Source organism: Pleuronectes platessa, chromosome 3 (assembly GCF_947347685.1).
Source record: "Pleuronectes platessa chromosome 3, fPlePla1.1, whole genome shotgun sequence".
Lineage (NCBI taxonomy): Eukaryota > Metazoa > Chordata > Actinopteri > Pleuronectiformes > Pleuronectidae > Pleuronectes > Pleuronectes platessa.
The window spans coordinates 30,401,577-30,426,314 of NC_070628.1; the positions used below are offsets into that span (position 1 = coordinate 30,401,577).

General features: G+C 40.5%; 1 protein-coding gene across 2 annotated transcripts in view; it reads left to right on the plus strand.

The window, feature by feature from the left end:
• The first annotated feature begins 4,111 nt into the window (after positions 1-4,111).
• Positions 4,112-24,738, plus strand: part of si:ch211-89o9.6 (zinc finger protein 768) — a 32,770-nt gene continuing 12,143 nt past the window's right edge. For both annotated transcript variants that reach the window (XM_053419163.1, XM_053419164.1), the window contains exons 1-4: positions 4,112-4,617; positions 5,282-5,373; positions 5,456-5,570; positions 10,611-10,738. In XM_053419163.1, the coding sequence (XP_053275138.1) occupies positions 4,323-4,617; positions 5,282-5,373; positions 5,456-5,570; positions 10,611-10,738 (630 nt within the window). In that variant the 5' untranslated portion in view covers positions 4,112-4,322. The remainder of the gene's footprint in view (positions 4,618-5,281; positions 5,374-5,455; positions 5,571-10,610; positions 10,739-24,738) is intronic.

Genomic DNA, 24,738 nt, shown 5'->3' on the forward strand with positions numbered 1-24,738 from the left:
TAAGTTATTTCACTTACACAGCTTGTCACAGCCGAGCAGATGAGTACCTTAGTCATCTCTCTCTCTCTCTTACACCATATACACAAGCAAACAAGGCAAATTTTCTCTTACCATAAATACAATTATAATGACAATTAAATATGTAGGAAATATGGTGTGAAAATGCTGGATAGGCTCCTCACAATCTTGTTGAAATGAATTGTTTTGTTACAATCACTCCACTGGGGCTCAAAAGTAAAGCCCTTGGAAAAGAAAGGAAGAGCTTTGGAAAGCATCCACTTTGATATGTCTTAACCCAGGTGCCATACAACTAGAAGACACAGATTAAAGGATAGTTCACCCAAAAATTGAAATCCACTCATTATCTTCTCACAACTATGTCGATGGAGGGGTGGGTGAAGAGTTCACAAAAAAATTCGAGTTTCAGGGGTAAACAGCGTTTCAGCCAAATACAATGCAGTTGAAGTAAATGGTGACCAATTCTTTAAACGTGTAAAAACACCAGATAAAAACATAAAATGCCTCCATACTGCTCCTGTGGTGTCATCCAAATGTCTGAAAGCTCCAACATTCAAATTCAAATTGAAACAAGGTCATTTACACTGTGTTTTTAGCCTAAATGTCCGTTGTGATCCACGTGTGAACGCAGGAGGATAACAGCGAACATTTAAAGTCAAAGTGAACTTTATTTTCATCTAGATCATACCTAAAGAGATGCACAGCTAAACGAAATTGTGTTTCTCCCAGCTCAATGTTCAAATATGAAGGCAAGTAAGAGTAATGTAAACTTGACACTGGTAATATTAAAAATGTGCTTGAGTGGTGAACTTTGAATTATTGCACAAAAAATAGCAGCATTTTAGAAGATATGAGTTTATGGGAGCTGAATATATACAGTTGCAATCAGAAATATTCAACCCGCCAAAGATTTTAAGGATTCATAAATTACCGTTTTTTCAAAGAGCAAGATTCTGCTTCGGATGACTTCTTTATGAGTTGAGTGATACATAAAATCAACACAGAAAATGCATGATGTAGTATTTGTGTGTAACAGTATAGATAAGATAACCATGTCACAATTATTTAACCCCTATATAATATTGTTGTTTTAAAAGCTGTCTGACCGTTTGTATGGCCTAAAGTGGAATTGAAACCTATTTAAGCCTTTGGGAACTCCATAATGATCCTTCATTTGCTTCAGCTGTGATGCATATATAAACCCCACTCTTGAAGGTATTCAAGGTGAGTTGCAACCATGGGAAAGACAAAGGAACTTCCACAAAAGCTGAGAGAGGAAATTATTTCATCAAACCTGAAGGGCCTTGAGTATAAGATGATTTCCCAAAAATGTATATTCCAAGAGACACCATTGGGAGCATTATTAGGAAGTTTAGAACTCATGGAGCATCTTCAAACCTGCCTGGCCGTGGAAGAAAGCCCAACATTTCATCAAGGGCCCTCAGCAACTTAGTCAGAAAAACTAAGAGAAACCCCCGTGTGACTGCAAGACACCTAAAGGATGACCTGATAAAGGCTGGTACAAGTGCTTCAATGGCAACTCTAAGACGTGCACTGAATAAACAAGGACTTCATGGCACTCAGCTCTTGACCACAAGGAACATTAAAAGATGACTAGAATATGCCAGGAGGAATTTGGATAAGACGACTGAGTTTTCGGTGACAATTCTATGGACTGATGAAACCAAACTGGAACTATTTGGACATATGGACCAGTGGTATGTTTGGCGTGCGAAAGGCCAGGCTTATGACCATAAGAATACCATCCCCAAGGTCAAGCCTGATGGTGGGTTATTGATGATGTTGGATGGTTTTTCTGCGGTAGGAACTGGCAATCTTGATCTTGTAGCTGGCATCATGGATTCTCAGAAATACCAGGCCATTTTAAAGAGGAATGTGATGCCTTCTGTTGACCAATTAAGACTTTCCAGTAAGACAAGGATCCAAAGCCCACCTCCAAGTTAAGCAAAGCTTGGTTGAGAAAAAGATCCTGGAACACCAGATTTAAATCTGATTGAAAATCTTTGGTGGGATGTAAAGAAGGCAGTTGCAGCACGGAAGCCATCAAACATCACTGAGCTAGAGGCTTTTGCACATGTAAATTGCGCAAAGATTCTGATCGAGAGGTTTAAGAAGCTTGTCCGCACTTACCAAAAACGTTTGTTAGAAGTTATAAAAGCTAGAGGATGCGCCACAAAGTACTGAAGCTGGGGGTCGAATAACACTGCACATGGACATGTGTTAAATGAGATACATTTTTCATTTGAACTTCAAAGTTAAGTCAATTTCTGTTGTCAAAATAACTCATATGTATCAATAAATATCTTTTGTTGTTTAAGGAGGGTTTTTGACATTTATTGTCATTATCTGTCATCAACAGCACTATAATGTCTTTTGAGGAGAGGGGGTTGAATATTTCTGATTGCAGCTGTATGTCTGCAAGAAATTCAGGCAAGTTCTGAAATTCTGACATTTCTTTTCCAGTATACACACACATTGAGATCCATGAAACTGAGCCTCAATTTATTTTCAAAATTACTTGAAACATTTTTGGGAGGTTTTGATATTTTGTATTTCATAGTTAAATGAGGAAGTCAACCTGCTAACAAAGAATAAAGAAACTCTTTTCAAACAATAAAACCTAGTCTAGTGTATCACTATCGTCATTCATAATTTGCACTCCAGTAGGTGGACTGATGTGTTACATTCAATTTTTTTTTTTTTGCCATGCAAATCAGACTGGGGCTCGAGAAAACTTAAGCTACACTGCTCTCAGAGGCTGCTATTGTTTCACACGCTGTTATTAAGCAACCAAAACCACTTAGAAAAAACTGACTAAACTAAACCAACTAAATTACCCAAAAAGTAAAGATAAAGATAAATGGATTTCCTTTGTAAAGCTCTCTCAGTTGCTCTACTCATGGATTTAATGCAAACCTTGTCCAGTCTGTGTGCATCCCCCTCTTGAAAAATAAAAAAATGAAACTTTCACAATCCAAGAGCTTAAGGAAATAAAACGTTTCAGAGAGGATCAAGACATTTTTTACCTATTAAAAGTAAAAATGAATGAGTATTAAAAAACAGAGATTCTGTTGCAGAACCACCTCTACTTTGAAACAGCTGGGCATCTTTCAGAGGTACTCGACACGTATTTGACCTGTCGTGTGCTTCCTGCATTGGAAAAAAAATGTTTTTTTCATCTCTGTACACTGCAGACACACTTGAAAAGATAGGTGTATCGTAACAAATATATGCTGTGACAGTGTTGCTTTTGGTTGTGAGCATCTCCATCGACAATAATGAATTTGTGCATGCAAAAGGCATTCCATGTGAACCTGTTTAGACAAAAAAAAAGGTTTTCATGCTAAGGACCCCCTACTATATACATTGTATAAAATTGTGTTTTATATTAAACTGGGCCTAGTGTCATGTATAAGCATAGCTACCCTGTTATTGTGCAATCAATACTAAGTTATTCAAATAATACACAGGTTCATATTTTCATGTTTTTATTATAACCATGTGCATGGTTTCAGAGCTGCAGTGTGTGCATTGCTGACTGAAAGATAACGTCTCCTGCCTCCATTTATCGGTTCGCTACAATATATTGGATTCATGTTAATGTGTATTTAAAGACATTTAAATTTGTGGGGGAAAGATTACAAATTAAAAAATATATTAAAAAAATCTCTTATCAACCAAAAATGTTTCGACTCTCCTGCAGTACCTCAGTAGACCCCCTAGGGGTCGCGGCCCCCCTGTTGAAGAACAATGATTTAGACCATTACAGGTAACACAAGATGACATCAATACCTGCAAAGCATAATTGCATGGGCTTACCCTTTTCCTTTATTTCACATATTCTAACTTTATATGGTAAGTTTTATATTAATGAATAATCTGTAAATAAACACAGTTAAGCATGACATTAAAATTAAACATTAAAAGCAAAGACCAATGTATGTACAAAAAAACATTTATATACACATTTTCTTTTGGTTCTGATCTTGTTATGTATCCTGTTTTACTGTAAAAACAATGAATGAAAGAAGCTGGAAATAAATCCTTCTCCGGCACTTTAACGTTTATTTAACCGGATATGACGCCATCTGTTTTGGGGCGGAGCTTATCGGCAGAGGAGAGGCCATCACAGCGTAGCAATCGTTACCTGCAAACATTTAGAACGATAGTTTTCCATCACTGCTGTTATGGTTTAACCAACAACCACATTTCCTATCCCCACCAGAGGAGTTAAACTGTATTTCACCGACTGAGCAGCCAGCGAGCCACTGACCGCGGGAACAATGTCCAGCCGTCTGGCCTTCCAGACCCAGCTGGCCTCCATCATGGAAGTCCTGGCTAACGCTGCCGTGGCGGAGATCTGTAAGCTGGTTGACGATGATTATGCCGTGGTTAGTTTGCAGATGTCCCAATGTCATAGAGAGAACAAATCCCTGAAGAGGAAACTGCACCTACTTGAACTGAAGATGGCGAGAGGGAACGCCGAGCGGAGGCTCCGAGAGAGCTCCACGAACAGTACCCGACCGAGGGTGCAGATAAACTGCGGCGACAGGCGCCGGGAGTCCTCACCGTCCACCGGTGAGATAAGAGAGAATGTTCAATACACCATCTTTGCGGCAGTCATTTTGATATGAAATATTAGGCCAACACAAGTGTTACTAATCGCATTAATTAAAGCACTGCTTTAATTAGTGGGTTAGGCTTGTATTAAACTACTGGTTCATGTCAAAATGGCTGCCGTGAAAAGGGTCTATTCGATTCATTCAGTTTTAATTGTATAGCACCAGACCACAGCATACATTTTCTTAAGTACAGCAATGTCAAAATCTGTAGCTGTTTTTCCAGCTGGTGTGCCCATATGTCTTTTCCCCTGTGTTTGTTTACTGGTTGAAAAGTTTAAAAAAGCAAACACTGAAGATGTCTACGTTTACAGATGGTGTGTGACCATTTTGAGCACAGTGCGTTGTTAACACAGTGTGTTTGAAGATGACACCGTATTGCCTTACATGTCATTTAGCCAGAGGTGTCAAAAGTATTCCCATCCATTACTCAAGTAGAAGTATAGATACTAGGGTTTAAAAATAGTTCTGTAGAAGTTGAAGTATCAACTCAAGCTTTTTACTTAAGTAAAAGTGTAAAAGTACTGGTTTCAAAACTACTTAAAGTATGAGAGAGAGAGAGAGAGAGATATAACATATATATAATACATACATACATACACATTTGTCTGGTTTTTGGTTAGGTGGAGTGTTTGAGCGGCAGATGGATATCACTCTGTGGTCTGACAGAACTGCTACACGCCAGGCAAACCCTTCTGGCAACATCCAAAGTATGGTAAGCACACCGCGTGATTGTACTGGGAAGCTATTCTGACGTGCTCTTGTTGACAGACTGGTAAACTTCCTCTGTTGTGCAGTCTCCAGATGTGGAACTGGTGGAGCCAGATGCAATGCTGGTAAAGGAAGAGAAGGTGGAAGCAAAAATGTCTTGCAATGAAGAAACGGTGGACGTGCCACTTATAGGAGATGATGGTGAGTACAGACAGAATACTGATGGAAAGTTTGCTTTTTCAGAATTTTCGAAAAACGGAGTTTTGGTCCTGTATGGTTAATCTGTCAATTAACTAAAATATGTCACAGTTGGAGAGCTAACCCGGATAGCTACAAAAAGGGACTCAGTTTATCAATTGATATCCAATTAAAAGTCAAATAACAATCGAATCAAAGAAGTACGAGTAATAAGCAAACATCGAAGACTTACCACCAAAAATATCAATAGAAATTAAATTCAGTTTCAGAGTCATAATCTGAAAATGAATGTCCATTAATTAAACAAAGGGTTATAAGGACTCCAGATAACAAGTGATCTTTGAGTAGTCTCTGAGTTCAGGAGATGTATTCGATTGTGTGTGTGTGTGGGGAGTTTGCTCAGGGGAAATGATTCCGTCAAATCACGCTTTGCCTCCTCCTCGGTGGTGCTGATTATCTTGCTGTGTGCCTTCTCCTGTCTGTGATCTCTGCTTCCATAGCCAGGTACTGTTTATGTTTATTATTCACAAGACATATCCACATTGCGATATTAAACAACGTTATCTATCTCAAGTTGTCCTAATATCGCACACCCCTATTTGTGTTTTAGGAGGCTCTTTAATCTCCAGGAAGAGTGAAATATGTGGTGAGAATTAACCAGAGAAAAAGGGAATAGGGGAAACCAGGAGAGTTTCATCATGACAACAGACTTAATTTTCATACTTTAACCCGGGCCGAGAAGATCAAGGCCCAATCCAAGCCTGTCAGACAGAATTTTGAGTGTTCTCCACAGCGGAGACATTGTTGGTGTCAGCAGGGTCAACCCTCTCTGCGTACAATGTGGACAAGTAAATTATTTAGAAGAAATTAAAAAACATATACAGCTCTGAAAGAGACCACCAAAATGATCAGTTTCTCTGGTTTTGCATTTTTTTGGTATGTGTTTGAATAAAATGTATTTTAGTTTTATCATATAAACTACTGACAACATTTAAAATAAAAATATTGTCCTTTTATAGCAATTATTTGCCACAAATGACCACCGGTCAAAAAAAAAAAAAATTATAGAGTCTTCACATCTCGAATAATGCAAAGAAAAAGGTTTTCATTGGGAGTCAGTTCTAGAGATTGGGCTGGCCATGACAGGGTCCTGCTCTGGTGGTCCTTCATCCACACCTTAACTGACCTGGCTCTGTGGCATGGAGCATTGTCCTGCTGGAAAACCCACTCCTCAAGAGTTGGGGAACATTGTCAGAGCAGAAGGAAGCAAGTTTTCTTCCTGGGCAACTTTGTACTTGGCTTGATTCATGCATCCTTCACAAAGACAATTCCAGCCTTGCTGAAGCACCCCCAGATCATCACCGATCCTCCACCAAATTTCACAGTAGGTGCGAGACACTGTGGCTTGTAAGCTTCTACAGGTCTCCGTCTAACCAATAGACCACCAATTGTTGGGAAAAGCTGAAAATTTGACTAATTAGAGAAGATGACCTCACTCCAGTCCACTATGGTCCAATCCTTATGGTCATTTGCAAACCTCAGCCTGGCTCTTCTTTGCTTCTCATTGATTTTAGGTACCAATAGCACTGTTTCTGTCATCCAGCTGGTCTTATTGCAAGGGGATAGTGATGACCACAGCACTGTTTTTTTGATACTTTTCTTCATTGAATAAGATTTGGTTCAGCTGATCACCTAATCAGTACCTCATTCAGTAGAATCAAGTCTGCCTGTTTTGGAATTCAACAGGCACTGAAATGGAATAGCTATCCCATACACGTAGAGATGCTGATATAAGAAAAATTTGTGGGAGTGGTCGCCTAATTTTTTTTCAGAGCTGTAATTAATGATGATAATCTTACAATAGAATAATGGTGCAGTTTAGAATCAGTTAACTTTTAACATGCTGCACCTCAATGGGTATTTACATGGTCTCTTATGTATTTACAGGGTACCTACAGTCATGGAAAACATGGAAAAGTCATGAAAAAAAAAAAATCCCAAAAGTTTTGGAAAAGTCATGGAAATGTGTTATATTCATATTTTAATGTCGTTCATACGCTGAGTTTTAAATAATTTATATGCTTTTAAAGAAATACGCTCAAAATATAAGCAAGCATACGCTCTCATACTATACGACAAAACGACGCGAGCCTCACGCCGCCCGCAAGGCTTGTGATTGGTCTGCTTACTACATCCCGTCCGGAGTCTAATTTCCGGTTTCATGCCCCACAATACGCGGAAATCACGGAAGATTTAGAAGAACGAATATGGAGCAAATAGAAGAGCACTTGGCAGAAGAGATCCGAAAGTATGACCACTTGTATAACCCGTCACTGACTGGCCGATTTGTCCGCCAGAAATAGGCTATGAGGAGCCGGAGTGGCGATGTAAATAAACAGTCGACGAAGAAGAAGACGTCTCTTCTTTGTGTGTTTTGTCTTTGAAAAAAAATGTTACTCCGCCTAGGGTTCTGGCGGTGAATTGCGTTGCAACACGCGCAGCACGTTAGAGAAGTATAAACCAAAACGAGTCCGTCGATGCAGCAGGACTATAATTCAGCCTTAACTCGGTTAGTAATTCACGTTTATGCGAATGTTATGGAGGACAATACATGACTTAAGTATAAATAAATAAATGTACAAATAAATAAAAAAGAACATAAATTAATACAGAAATAAATAAATGAATACGTTAATAACAGAAATGTCTAAATAGATGTCTTAAATATATTTGCACATTTATTTATTTATTTCCTGATTTATTTTTTCGATTTCAGTGTCCTTAAATAAATGTGGAAATGTTTTATAAGACATTGATTCATTTAATTCTGCATTTATTTCTACATTTTAGAATTTTTATTTTTATTTCAACTTTTATTTATTCCCTGATTTATTTATTTTTCGATTTCAGTGTCCCTATGCTAATGAGAAAGGCGGGCCGAGGAGAGAGAGAGAGAGAGAGAGTAGAGAGAGAGAGAAGAGAGAGAGAGAGAGAGAGAGAGAGAGAGAGAGAGAGAGAGAGAGAGAGAGAGAGAGAGAGAGAGAGAGAGAGAGAGAGAGAGAGAGAGAGAGAGAGAGAGAGAGAGAGAGAGAGAGAGAGAGAGAGAGAGAGAGAGAGAGAGAGAGAGAGAGAGAGAGAGAGAGAGAGAGAGAGACTCTCTCAATCAATCCGTGAAGTAAAAAAAAAAACTGTTTAAAAGAAGAAAAAAAAAATCTCCGACAGGCTGAGACACGTCTGAACGAACCCAAGTTTAACAGAACTCTACTGGTTAATAAGTAAGTACAAACTTCAAGCTGAAGAAAAGACCTGACGGAAAAGACCTGAGAGACAGAGAGCTGTTCTGTGAGTGAGTGAGCAGAGCGGTGTGTGAAGGGGAGGAGCGCTGTGACGCTGTGTGAGGATTTTCATTCTGTCCGAGCACAGATATTGACTCGTATTACTCGTATAATACTCGTGCTCGGCAAAAGTGCTTTATCCGTACCGGATACTCGTTTCAGCTGAGTATCCGGCTCATCTCTACTGAGACCTGAACTCATCACCGTGAAGCAGCCGCTCAGTGACTTTGTAGAACAGTGGAAACAGTGGAAACACAGAGTTTCTCTGGTCACATCTGCTCAGAGATCAGCTGCTTCATGGGCAGAGCAGAAGCTGCAGGTGGTTTGTACCGAGCTGGAGTTTCTGTTTCCTCCTCCTCTCTGCTGTCTCCTTGTGCTCAGTACAACACCATACGTGACGCTCACAGACAGGACTACTGACACCTAAATCATCCCAATAAAAAATAACCTTAACTAACCCTCTGAACTTGAACTATTTCATTTTAAGTGTGAACTGGCTCAACGCTGCAAACAGCTACTGGACACCAGTCAGCATGGAGAGGCAGAAGTAGTAGGGCTGGATCATTACACTCCTGTGACCAATCCTGCATGAGACTACGGTTAGGCCCACCTTTCTCATTAGCATAAGGACACTGAAATCGAAATATAAATCAGGGAATAAATAAATAAATGTGCAAATATATTTAAGACATTTATTTAGACATTTCTGTTATTAACGTATTTATTTATTTATTTATTTTTGTATTAATTAATTAATTTCCTTTTTTATCTATTTATTTATTTATGTATTTATTTATACATTTATTTATTTATACTTACGTTATGTATGGTCCTCCATAGAATGTTGTTTTATAAACCTGTTTAAATGTGAAATTGTTTGTTGATTTATGGTCAAATAGTTGCCAACCCAACGTTTTGCTAAAATTTGCACTACAAAAGGGAAAGCAATGTTTGCACTAGCTGGATGCTACTACCTACTAAAGCTCTTATTGATGTGCCATGTTATGAATGCCTGTCGACCAGAGTATATTTATAAATGTTTATTCTTTTAATCAAACTATTGGGTTGAATAAAAACAAATATAAAATCAGTTTGTTTTCTGTTCCTTGTTTCTACCGTATCGAAAACGTACCTTACCGTGACCTCTTAAACCGAGGAACCCACCAAACCGTGATTTTTGTGTAACGTTACCACCCCCCCCACCCCCCCCCCCCTAGGAGCTATACCAATTAACTTACTTTGTGCCTGACACTGTACTGTGCTGCTTAGACATTGGTAAATGCCTTTATTCTGTATTTTCAAGAAAAACGTATAAGAATGAATATGCACAGCTATGAGGAAAGATTTTACTCCTTTTAAGAAAATGATCGGTCATCATTTGTTGATCAGTGTTGATAATCTGGCGGTGGTTACAAACAAATCGACAATCAAACTTTAGCGGGTCAGAGAAGTCAGCTTGGTCGCTGTGTGAGTAAGAAGGAGGGGGGGGGATCAGGTTGGACTGACTCAATGAATTAATATATATATAATTTAATAATGTACACTGTTGAACGGTTTGAACAATTGCTCTGTAAAGGCAGATCATAGATACATTTTTAGTTATTTGTCAATTCAGTTAATCTTAGTTCTACTGACTAAAATGAGACAATCAAGAGATAGTGTATAAATCTTTTTTCTCTATCCTTTGCTCCATGTTGTCTCTTTGAAGGAGTGCTGAAATGTGTCCATCGTGGAGTTTCTGGAGAGAGACTGAGGCTTGAAGAGCAGGATACCCAGATCCAAATCAGCAGGACCAGGCCTACAGGCAGAAACTGCAACAACAGCAGAGGAGTGGAGGTCAGTCACTCCTCTCCTCTTCTTAACTGTGAACTCAGTAATTCTGTTGAGGATAAAGACTCCATGCAAGAAACCATAAACCCACAGCAGTATATCGATGACAGCAGGGACTCACAGTTTGACCGGTTGCGTGACAATAAAAGTGCAAACCCGTTGGTTCAGGAGTTTTTCGATGAGCCCTCAGGGGTTGTGGTGGAAGGACAAAGGCTGTCTTGTTCATACTCGATGGCGGCAGCTGATTTCCCATCGACCTCGTCAAGGGTGGATGGCGGTGCGCGTTACGGCACTGGTTTTCTGCTGTCCCTACCCTTCAGCGATAGCAGCTCAGTACATCATCGGACTAGCACCAAGGAAAGACTGTTCGTTTGCAGTTACTGTGGCAAAGCTTTTAACCGGCCAAAGAAGGTAGAGATCCACCAGCGTATCCACACAGGGGAGAAGCCTTTCAGCTGCTCAACATGTGGGAAGATGTTCTCCGAGGCTGGGAACCTGAGGAAACATCAGCGAGTCCACACTGGGGAGAAACCGTACAGCTGTGGGATGTGTGGCAGAGGATTTGCCTGGATTAGAAACCTAAAAACACACCAGCAAAAGAGCCATCCTGAAATTTGTACTGAGGAAGAGACCCAGTAACGAATCTGAACTATCCTCTGAGACAGAAAAAAGTTCTGCTCAACAGATTGAATATAAGCACTTGTTTTAAAACAGATTGCTAAAAGTTTCACATTGTAATTAATTTTAAAATTCTTTAAATGTGGCTTTGTTTAGAGAATTTTATGAATTAGAATTATAATGTCACTGTCGCTAGTCTTCAACTGAATCCGCTAGGGATGCAACCTCTGGACAGAAACGTTGAACTTATGTTTAGTTTATGGTGACTTAGCAATTCCCTTTAACGCCTTATCTCAGTGTCCTGGTCCAGTGAAGATTTCAAATTGAAAGTTAGCGATACATTTTTACTTGTGTAGATTGGCATATACTGTCTTGTTTCCTTCACCTTTTACTATATAAATGCTTTGGTGGTACACAGCCGGAGCCATGAGGATCTTCTCTGCTGGAGTTTATACTGTACTTGTACTGGATCCCAACCAACACAGAGTTTGTCTGTCTCGCAGCACTTTCTGATTTCCTCACTGTATCTGTGACTCTCAGCAAATAGGCTCCCACTGGAAGGTAAATTATTAGAAATGGTTCACATATAGCAGGAGACAGTTAGCTTGGATCTGTACATTGATATTTTGACCGCAGGAAATATATTGTTTACCACACATAAATGATATGATGATGTTCATAGAATGAGAAAGTTAATAAAATTTTCCTAATTGTCTCTGCTTTGGAAAACAGTCCTTGTTTAGTAAACCATAATATTTGCCATGAACGTTCAGTTTATTGAATGACCGCACAACAACTGAGCAGTTAAAGGTGGGGAATTTATCAATTCTAAAATGCATTGTGATTTAGTCGGTTCGCGATTGGAGTTACAAAAATGTTAAATTACAAGTTTATGCTACGTTCATTATGTAGCTCCGGCCACCTTTTGCATGCTGGAGTATTGGTTGTTGGAGTGTCTTCCCTCCCTACTCCCCCCCGGTCTACACTCACTTTAAGTTTTAACAATAAAATCCAACACTAATCACGTGATTAGGCCCTGTACTGCACTTGAAGTTTACTTTGTATTTGTTTGATTTGATGTATGAGGTACACATTTAAACACATTGAATAAAAGTCCAAGATTTTGTGCGCATGTAGTTCAGCTTCACCACGCGAAGGCAGAGCATCTGGGTTTAATTGACCAGAGCGATTGTGATTCATGTTCCGACATCAATTAATAACTAAATACACTGCTCAAAAACATTAAGGGAACACTTAAATCAGATCCTGATTAACGAATTGTTCAAGTTGAAAATATTTACTGATGTACATTCTATAATTTGTTTAGAACAAAATGATTAAACAATCATCAGTGGAAACCAAATTCATTACCCATTGAGAATTGTATACAACATTATACTGAAAACCAAAGAAGTTGACAGGGTGATCCAACTTAGGTGATTTCGATCAAAGCAACTCAATATTACTCAGTACTGTGCATGGCCCCCATGTGCCTGTATGCACACTCGACAATGTCTGGGCATGCTCCCGATGAGTTGGAGGATGGTGTCTAGTGGGATCTCCTCCCAGACCTTGATCAGGGCATCAGTGAGCTCCTGAACAGTCTGTGGTGGTACTTGGTGGCGTGGGATGCACTGATACATAATTTCCCATAGGCGCTCAATTAATTTAGATGACGGCAATGAGAGGACCAGTCAATGGCATCAATCCCTTCTCCATCAAGGAACTGCCTACACACTCAGGCCGCATGATGTTGTTACAGTAAGCATGACGTTCACCACATATTCTCCAGACTCTTTCACACCTGTCACATGCTCAGTGTGAACCGGCTCTCATCTGTGAAGAGAAAGTGGTGCCATTGGTGGGCCTTCCAATTCTGGTTTTCTGTGGCAAATGCCAATCAAGCTGGACGGTGCTTGGCTGTGAGCACAGGTCCCACTAGAGGCCGTCGGGCCCTCATGCCACCCTCATGGAGTCTGTTTCTGACAGTTTGGTCAGAAACATGGCACCTGTAGCCTACTGGAGGTCTTTTTGTAGGGCTCTGGCAGTGCTCCTTGCACAAAGGAGCAGATACTGGTCCTGCTGCTGGGTTGATGGCCTTCTACGGCCGTGTCCAGCTGTAACTTCCGGTCTTCTGGTAACTCCTCCATGCTCCTGAGACTATGCTGGGAGACACAGCAAGCCTTCTTTCAACAGAACGTATGGATATGCCTTCCTGGAGGAGCAGGACAACCTGTGCAACCTGATTGGGCTGCAGATAACGCCTCATGCTACCAATAGTGACAAGGACACTAGCAGAACACAAAACTAGAGAAGAATCAGTCGGGAAGGATAAAGAGACAGCAGCCGTCTGTGGTCAGCACATGCAAAACCAAACCCTTTTTGAGGGTTGACTTGATTTTTGCGTCTCGTTTGCACATTTTGTCAATTTCATTAGGATTTTTAGTTGTCCATCTGTACGCAAGACCAGGTACAAACATTAACTTGTACTCAAGGGTTGTAGATTCACTTGAGCTTTGATATCTCAAGATCAGCTTGTCTTCAAATTGGGTACAAGTGTTAATTTGGACTCGCGTGAAAGTGAGGACGGCCTGTCGCTACATCTGGCATAATTTACTTAGACTCACTGACTAGGATTTCGGTGGAGAAAGGTAAAAGTCACATCGGCCTGGAAAATAATGTTTTTGGCCTCTTAAATGTCATATCTAAAGACTGCCTGAGGGAATTTCTTTAACTTTTGATTTGTTGTCACTTCAACTCAAATATAAAGGGATTATGGCTTGTCAGGTAGCTTAGCCTTAACTAGCAGCCCCCTGACTAGTCCCGTGCAGCAGGGAGCCCAGGGCAGCTGGGTGACGGTCCGGAGGGGGCATAGTGCTAGTCTTAAAAAGCCCACGATTAAAGAGCCTAAACTAAAGCTGCTGGCTAAAACTAAACGCAAATACAATAAATCGTAATTCACGTCGGCAGCAATGACTCCCGGCTTCGCATGTCGGAGGTCACTAAAGTGAATGTTGAGTCGGTGTGTGCTTTCGCAAAAACGATGTCGGACACAGTAGTTTTCTCTGGCCCGTTCCCTAACACAACAGGTGATGACATGTTTTGCCGCATGTTGTCTTTTAACCGCTGGCTGTCGAAGTGGTGTCCTGTAAACGGTGTGGGCTTTATAGATAATTGGCTAACTTTTTTGAGAAAACCTTGTCTTATTAGGAGAGACGGCGTTCATCCCACTTGGGATGGAGCAGCTCTATCTAGGAATATTACTCTGTCTATAACATGACATGACTTCGATCCTGATTTATCCTTTAATAGTCACTTAAAACAAATTTCTAGGACCTCCTTTTTCCACTTGCGTAATATCATAAAAATCAGACATGTCCTTTCGCGAAAAGATGCAGAAAAACTAGTCCACGCCTTTGTTACATCGAGACTGGACTATTGTAATTCATTATTATCAGGCTCCAGCAGTAAGTCGTTAAAGACTCTACAGCTTGTCCAAAATGCCGCAGCACGTGTCCTGGCGAGGACAAAGAAAAGAGAGCACATTTCTCCAGTATTAGCATCGCTACACTGGCTTCCAGTTAAATCTAGAATATAATAAAAAATTCTCCTCCTCACCTTCAAGGCCCTTAATAATATAGCGCCTTTTTACCTTAAAGAGCTGTTAGTACCTTATAAACCCACTAGAGCACTCCGCTCCCAGAATTCAGGCATACTTGTCGTCCCTAAAGTCTCTAAAAGTAGAGTAGGAGCCAGAGCTTTTAGCCATGAAGCCCCTCGGCTGTGGAATAATCTACCACTTTCAGTTCAGGAGGCAGACACCATCTTTTCATTTAAGAGTAGGCTCAAAACCTTCCTTTTTGATAAAGCTTATAGTTAGAGCTAATTAGTGCGGCAGAATGTAACTTGTTCTATTTTATGACACATGACACACAGAGCTTATTTTTCCAGCTTCTCCTTCCTCCTCTCCATCCCTATCCCCCTTCCCCGGAGTCCCTTTGCTTTATCACCCGCAGATCCAGGGCCTCTGTGGCCGCACCATGGATTGCGGTTTGTGGATCGCGCACCGGGGGTCGCGGTGGTGGATCCAGTGTGGCAGATTCTGTGTCATGTGGGCTGACCGTGGTGATGGTGGGGGACCCTATGTCACGTTGACATTGGGTACGGGCGGTGGACCAGGACCGCGGTGGGTCCTGGTGGGCGGCGGTGACTGAGGACTGGAGTGGCGTCTGGTCTGGATGGTGGATCGTGGTCCTGCTGGTTGCTGACCATGGACTGTGATTGCAGCGGGACTGCTTGGCATGTCATGTTGGGGTTGTCCTTCGGGATGTTTATCCTCATCAATGCTGCTAAAAACTTTAATCCGGATGATGTTTTCCTGCACGTGGCATCTATTGCACTTCTGTCCGTCATGGGAGAGGGATCCCTCACATGTGGCTCTCTCTGAGGTTTCTACGTATTTTTACCCTGTTAAAAGGGTTTTTAGGGGACTTCCGGCGGCGCCATGTTTATATAGGACGCAAAAGTTTGAGCTCGGCTGATTAACCAACTTACCAAACCGATATTTGAACAAAACTCAGCAAAAACATGTCTAATGACATCACAAAGACGAGCGCTAACGACAAACTCACCAGATATCAGTTTAGACACAAAGGAGAAGAAAAATCGTCGGAACCAGCGGATGCTAACAAGTCTGATGATCCCGACGGAGCTGGCGCTAGCAAAACTACTGATGCTGCCGTGTGTAACTTTGAGGGGATGTGTCAAGCTATCGCCCAGTCGAACCGAGAAATACGGGGGGACATTCTGCAGATGAGTATGGATGTAAAGGAATTTAAAGGCCAAGCCAAGGAGTCATTCACAAGGCTTGAAACATCAGTTGAGGGTTTAAGTGCACAACTAACAAAGTTGGAAAAGAGGATCGTTAACGCAGAGGAGCGTATAACAACTACTGAGGAGACCACCGCAACCCACGGAAAAGCCATCGGCTTCCTGCTGCAACGTGAGGCGGAATTATTTGAACGGTGTGAGGATCTTGAGAACAGACACAGAAGGCAAAATCTAAGGCTGTATCAGGTTCCTGAAGGAAGCAAGGGGAGAGACATGGCCGCCTTCATTAAAAAACTACTGCCGAAGGTGCTGACTGATCTGCCACTAACCGAAGCCGACATCAGGATTGACCGGGCGCATAGAGCACTTATGCCAAAACCGAAAGAAAACGACCCGCCTCGCTCCATCGTAATTAAATTCGCGGACTACACAGTGAAGGAACAGATCCTGCAACACGCCTGGAGACAACGCACAGTGAAGATGGGTGAGAAGCAGACTTACTTTGATAATGACTACTCACCGGAGCTGCAGAGGAAACGCCCCAAGGTCAGATTTATTGCGAAACAGCTGAAGGAGAAAAACGTTAAAGTGAAGTGCATATACCCAGCCCGGCTGAGGATGGTGGTGGGATCCGAGGAAAAAACTTTCAAGACAGTGATGGACGCAGCGTCGGTGCTTAAGGATTTCAACATCCAGGTCCGAGTCGCCAACCGGGGAGGGCGGAATGTCAACATGATTACAGAAGAAGACTGCAGGGTTTTTCTTCCCTTGAAGTAACTGGGAATATTGTGCAAAAAGTAAGGTTTTTCCATTTTATTTAGACAGCTATGAGAAGCCATGAATAATTTACTTTTAGATGGGCTAGAGTTAAATGGTCCTATTAACCTCCAATTACAGTGGTGTTGTTGGACTTTCACTTAGCTGAGTCCAGAATGTAACAATAGCATACTATTTGGTCATTTTGGTTTGTGGCATCAGCTGCAATTGATTCATGGGTGATTCACACCCAGCCACTGTAGGGCCGCAGCAGTTTACCCGACGGAGTGGGTCTGCCGCACAATGTGACATTATCCCGGAGGGTTTCCGCCACCCTCTGCCCAGTTCTATATTGGCCACCACTGGAGATAGGCCAGTCAGGACTTGGAAGCCATGTTGTTGTATATGATTTCTGTTGTTCTCTATTGGAAATTGTACATAGTTTCTGTTCTTTTTTGTGTTACTTCCTGTACAACTGATAGAACTTTTAAAACAGGTGATGGTGTACTTGATATTTATAAGTTGACTACAAAGCATCATGACAGTAGGGATTAAAAGAATTGTAATATTGATGGTTTGACTGTAGTTAGCTACAACATAAAGGGTCTGGGAAATCCAATTAAAAGAAAGAAAATACTTAACCAATTCAAAGCTTTACAATGTTCAGCCGCAATGTTACAAGAGACACATCTCTCTGAGGCAGAACACCTGAAATTAAAGAGGGACGGGGTGGAACAAATATACAGTGCATCTCATGGAGGAGGGAGGAAAAGGGGGGTTGCTATCCTATTTAGATGGAATGTTTTTTTTAATTGCGAAAAAATATTGAAAGACAAGGAAGGCAGATATATTATGGTGATAGGTACGCTTGGGGAAAATAGATTTACATTGTTGAACCTGTATGCACCAAATGAGGATTGCCCCATTTTTTTAAAGAAAATAGCCTCCAAACTGGCAGATGAAGGGAAGGGAATCATAGTGGTTGGGGGGGACTATAATTGTGTACTAAATTTAAGTATGGACCGACTACCTGCTGGGAAGGGACCTCGAACTAGAAAAGCAGCTACTGTTCTGGGAATGATGGAGGGATTGGGCCTGATTGATGTATGGCGATATCATCATCCCAGAGATAGACTACACATATATGTCCCAAATTCATGGAAGTTACTCCAGATTAGAAATGTTGCTTGTTTCAAAGGCTGATGTGCATAGAGTAACAGAGTGTAAGATAGAACCATAACTTTGTCAGATCATGGTACCATTATGATGAAAATAAATATAAATGATAACGGAGAGGTTACCCCATCTATTTTATGGGATGGTGCCATAAAATGCTGTTGTGAGGGGACATATTATTCAAATTACATCGAGAGTAAAAAAACAAAGGGAAGCCAGGAGACTTGAATTGGAGACTGAAATTACCAGGTTAGAAAAATAACACAAAGTTTCAAGGAAAAAGAATACATTAGAATTATTAAAACAGGAGAGACAAAAATTTGATGATTTACTCACATATAAAGCAGAGGGAATGCTTAGATTTGTGAAAAGAAAATATGAAATGGGGAATAAAGCAAGTAGGTTATTGGCTTTCCAGTTACGGAAAGCTCAATCGAACCGTGTGTTACCTAAAATTAAACACCCCGACACAAATAGAATTACCTCCCAACCGAAAGAAGTAGCAGAGACGTTGGCGGCATACTACAAAAAACTATATGAAGGTCAAGAATTGATAGGGAAGGAGGAGAAAATAACAAAACTCTTGGACTCGATCCAATTGAATAGATTATCACAGGATGAGACTGAGATGTTGTCTTCTCCCATAACAGTGCAGGCGATGGATACTCCGGGGAATATTATAAAGTTTTTGTTCATGAACTAGCCCCAATTCTTTGTCGAATATATAATTATGCACTGGATGAAAGGGACCCCCCAAAAACTTGGACAGAGGCAATTATCACAGTTATACACAAAGATGGAAAAGACCCCACTCAGTGTATGGGTTATCGGCCGATAAGTCTGCTATGTCAGGATTTAAAAATCCTGACCTCTATCTTGGCAAATAGAATACAGAGACACATCCGGAAATTAGTTAACTCTGATCAAACGGGGTTCATAACCGGGCGGCAGGGCACTAATAATGTCAGACGAGCTCTAAATCTACAATCTATTGCTTCTGGTAGAAAGACTCCATCAATGCTTCTTAGCTTAGATGCTGAGAAGGCATTTGATAGACTGGACTGGACATTTTTGGAGCAAACAATGGCTCATATGGGCTTTAACGAAACCTTTTTGAGTTGGATTAAAGTTTTTTATATGAGTCCGAGGTCAAGAGTTAGAGTTAATGGCCAATGTTCCGACTTCTTTGATCTGGGAAGGGGGACAAGGCAGGGGGACGCGTTTTCGACAGCCCTGTTCGCTCTTAGTATTGAGCCCCTTGCGGAATTGATTAGAAGTAACCCCCTTATACAAGGAATAAGAGATGAGAGTGGAGAACAACATAAAATAGCCCTATATGCGGACGACATATTATTGTTTATTGAAAATCCCGTTCAATCAGTCCCGGCTCTTCTACAAAATCTTAATGAATATGGTTTAGTATCAGGGCCGGGTCTAGGCAGGGGCAAGAGGGGGCCTGGCCCCCTCAAATAAATGTTGTGCCCCCTCAAACTAAATAGGGTTAGGGTTAGGCACAATGCCCCCTCAAGATTTGTGGCTGCCCCCTCATACATGCCTGTCTAGACCCGGCCCTGTTTAGTATCCGGTTATAAAGTTAATCCTAGTAAATCAGAAGCAATGATGGTGTCTGGGACGATAATATAGTATCCTTCCGCAGATCTAAACAGGGTTTCAGATATTTAGGGATCATACTCACTCCCCAGGTAACACAGCTATACCAGGCGAATTATAAAAAAATATTTGGGACATTTAGAAATGAATTGGCAAGATGGGATGTGCTACCATTATCCCTTCTGGGTAGAGTAGAAGCTGTTAAAATGAATCTACTTCCCAGAATTTTGTTTTTGTTTCAGTCTCGCCCAATCGGGATCCCAACATCAGCCTTCAATATGCTGGACAAGCTCATATCTAAATTCATATGGCAAAATAAGAGACCAAGAGTAAGACTTAAAACGCTCACTCTTGGGAAGGACAGGGGTGGACTCAGCCTCCCTAATTTAAAATACTATTTCTGGGCAGCACAACTAACAGCAGTGTTAGTTGGATTGGATTAACAATGACTTAGAATCGGGATGGGTGAACATAGAACAGAGCTCAGTGCCAGCAATACCTTTATCCACGTTAGTGTTTCTAAACAAGTAGTCCCAGAAGAAATTTGAAATAAAAAATGTATGGGTAAAACACACCTTGAAAGTATGGTCGGCAGTCCAGAAGAAAATTAGAGGATCAGTTGCCCTCTCAAGGGCTATGCAGATTAATGGAAATCCAGATTTCCCCCCCTCAACAACAGATATCACTTTTAAGAGGTGGGCAGGCAGAAACCTGAGGGTTATTGACCAGTTGCTCTGTGACACCGGTATACAGTCATTCTCCTATCTACAAGACAAATTCCTGTTACCCCAAAGTGATATGTTCCGGTATTTTCAGATAAGAAATTACATTACAAACCATACAGATTGGAATATAATCAAAAGTGCTCCAACGAACATGGAAATTTACTTTATTAATATAACTAAACATCAACTACCCAGTAAAAAGCATGTTTCCCATATATACAGAAATCTGTTACTGGATACATCAGACAACACTTTTTATATTAAAAACAAATGGGAGTTGGAGTTAAATATTATAATTGAGGATGGGGAGTGGGAAACAATATGCATTGGATGTCATAAAGGTATCAATAGTAACATGTGGAAGGAGTTTGATAGGAAGATGAAGACTAGGTTCTTTAAGACACCCTCCATGGTCTACAAATTTGCAGATAATCCAGCGGCAATATACTGCTAGAGACGATGTGGAATGGTTGGCGACCACACACACATATTTTGGGATTGCCCAATGATGCTTCCTTTTTGGAAGGGGATAAAGAGCGAGATAGATAAAGTTCTGGGAATTAATATACTATTCACCCCAAGTCAGTTTATTTTCGATCTAACTCCTGAAGGCATGTACACAAGAGACCAAGAGCACTTATTACATATATTCTTGATGACTGCTAGGAAAATGGTGACAATAAAATGGTTGAATCCACAGCCACCTACAGTGGCACAGTGGAAACAGAAGCTGAGGGAGGTGTATGTAATGGAGGCTTTAACTTCTCAATTACAATTAAGGTCTGATGTTTTTGTGAGGAGGTGGCTACCTATTGCAGGATACCTCTCTAACTGAGGGGAATCCTGTGGTACGATGGAATGTCTTACCTGTCCATTTAATTATTTACTTATTATTTCTCACTAATCAGTATTACTCAACTTTCTGGGCCCCAAGTTTTTTTTTTTTCTTTTCTTTTTCTTTAGCGCTGTCATATATAATTTGTGATGTTGTCAAGGAATGTTTGTGTTTCTCTTCAATAAAAATAAAGTTAAAAAAAAAAGGGGGTTTTAGTAGTTTTTCCTTACTCTTGCTGAGGGTTAAGGACAGAGGATGTCACACCCTGTTAAAGCCCTATGAGACGAATTGTAATTTGTGAATATGGGCTATACAAATACAATTTGATTGATTGATTATGTTTTATTGGTCGAAGGTCAAATTTCACAGTGACCATAAATTAATCTGGGGGGGAAAATTGAAGAAATATGTAAACGGACACTGCACTGGCTGGTGGAGGCATACAACTGCAGTCGGTAATTCTAGTTTAGTTATTGAATTACCTAAGTCAATGCTTTTGGTTTCTCTACTGCAGGGGTCTTCAACGTTTTTCAGGCCAAGGACCCCCAAACTGGTGGAGAGATGGAGCAGGGACCCCCTACTATATATATTGTATAAAATTGTGTTTTATATTAAACTTTGCCTAGTGCCATATATAAACATAGCTACCCTGTTATTGTGCTTTCAATACTAAGCTATTCAAATATAACACAGGTTCATATATTCATGTTTTTATTTTAAACATACATGTAGAAGAGACAGTGAATCCTCAAGCCATTTGTGGATGGCACACATACTCTCACATTAGTGAAATGTCGGACCCTGATGGGTTTCAAACAACTTATCTAACCTTGGACAGATGGAGGTTGTCAGGCAGAGGGTCAAATCAGCCTCTCAATATGTTGGATGCATGTTAATGTGTATTTAAAGACATTTAAATTTGTGGGGAAAAAATTGGTTAGAAAATAAATCAAAAAATATAACAAATTGTCTAATCAACCAAACATTTCGTGACCCCCCCTGCAGTACATCCGCGGACGCCCTAGGAGTCGCGGACCCCCTGTTGAAGACCTCTGCTCTACTGCATTCATGTGTTACTATTGGCTGATACAGAGTCCTATACACTAGTTGGGGTGCAACGATTAGTCGAAGTCGTCGACAAAATTCGATGACAAAAATAGTCGCCGACGAATATACTCGTCGACGAGTCGTTGATTACGTCATAGCGCGTGTTTTTCGTGCCTTGCAGCTGAACTAAACGTCGTTTTAACGGAGGTGCTGATGGAAATAGCTGAGGAGTGAGCCATCTCGCTTCATTCCTACCTCTGAAAGTCGCGCATGTGCAATAGCGACACAACATGGACCAATGGCGGCGTCCGTTGCAACACCGTCGCGGGGAGAATTTCACCCTCAACATGGCCCGAAAAAAAGTACCTGCAATATGTGTACGGCGGACCCGCTGTACGCTGGTCCGCTCGGCGGACACACGCATTTGAGGAGGAGGTTTGACATCGTAACGTAAACGATGCGGACTCGCCTCGGTAAGATAGCCTGTTAGCTAGCTTGCTATATACACGTATGTGCGCAGGATTCTAGAATCCATTACAAAAAATATGGTTTAAACTTTTTTTTAACGAGTTTAAAAGCGTAATGTTATCCTATTGCCTGACAAACGTCTTTTTTAATCACAGCTATACAGTCCAAAGAAGACTAGTTTCGTTTGTTGACGTTTTTATTGCTCATACTTTCACTGTCCTTTTTGTTAACAGGAAAAATGGATACTTGATTTAAATTTATTCTTTGAATCAGCACTTGGCCTGTTCTTGGTTCACAGGAAAAAGGGAAACTTGAATTTGAATATGTCATTATCACTTTGCCTGTCCTTGGTTTTAAATGGACAAAAACTAGATTTTTCTTTGTTTTTGTGTCAACAGTACCCTAATATGCAGCAAAGTTTATTTAAATAATAATGTTTTGAATGAAGTATCACTCTTTATTGTCTTTATTTTCAGTCATCACATGCCTCGAACAACCCTGAAGCTAAATTTAAAAGCTGTTCGCTAAATAAGAGCAATTGAGAATTTGTGTCATTAATAATCCGATTAGTCGATTAATCGTTTCAATAATCGATGACTAATCGACTATTAGAATAGTCGTTAGTTGCAGCCCTATACACTAGTAATAATTGATATCCACTCAAACAGAGGTCTTAATATAGTTTAGTATATAGTTTATCTCTTGATAATCTTTATCACATTTTGACTATAGTCGCATCTGCCACTCAAGCATTTAGTCCAGGGGTTTTCAACCAGGGGTCCGCGGCGGCATTACAGGGGGTCCGCGAAATTTGCTGTGATATTTCAACACATTTCCAGATTAGTCTTGAATATCGTGGAAAATATTTAAAATAAGAAAAATATGTCTAAAATAATATAAAGGTGATGAGGGTAACGTTGAAACCGGCTTGGGGCTAGAAACTGCCATTAGTTTTCCCCTGTGCATGTGTGTTAAAGGTAGATGTTGAAGAGCGGTTGAGCTAGGTAGAAAAACTCTCAGGAGGTCTTGGAGATGTAGTTTGTATGATGGGAATTTTAATTTTCCCCAAAAGAAGGCCCAAAAGGGCAGAATTAATAATGATAATATTAAATAAAACAAAAGAGTGAAAAACAAATACTTTGTAATAAGAAAAATAAATTGGCATAATAGCCAAAACAATTAATTGCAATACCAGTCAACTTTACCACGTTCGCTGGTTGAGAAACAATTTCTGGAGGAGAGCTCTAGACACACCCACACAGAAGTACTACTCACGCAGTAGGTGGGATTTGCTGCTGGTGATCATGAGGTTAAACTTAAGTAGGCCTCAATTGTTTGTGTGATATTGTATGCTTATCATTTATGACATATTCTGCATTACTTTGTCATCTTCCCTATTCAGTTGTATCCCCAGTTTATGTTGATTGTTATTGATCATCGTTACTTTAACGTTCTCTCAACATGTCTGTACATTTAAGTCATGAACGTTATATATTGACGTACAGTGGATATAAGAAGTCTACACACCCCTGTTAAAATGCAAGGTTTTTGTGATGTAAACAAATGAGACAAAGATAAATCCTGTCTGAACTTTTTCCACCTTTAATGTGACCTTTTACGTGAACAATTCAATTGAAAAAACAAACTGAAATCTTTTAGAGGGAAAAATACAAATAAAAAACTAAAATAATGTGGTTGCATAAGTGTGCACAACCTCTTATAACTGGGGATCTGGCTGTATTCAAAGTTAACCAATCACATTCAAACTCATGTTAAATAGTAGTCAGTACACACCTACCATCATTTACAGTGACTCTGATTAATCCTAAATAAAGTTCAGCTGTTCTAGTAGGATTTTCCTGACATTCCCTTAGTTGCAACTTACAGCAAGAGCCTTGGTTCGCAGAGAGCTTCCTAAGCATTAAAGGGATCTTATTATT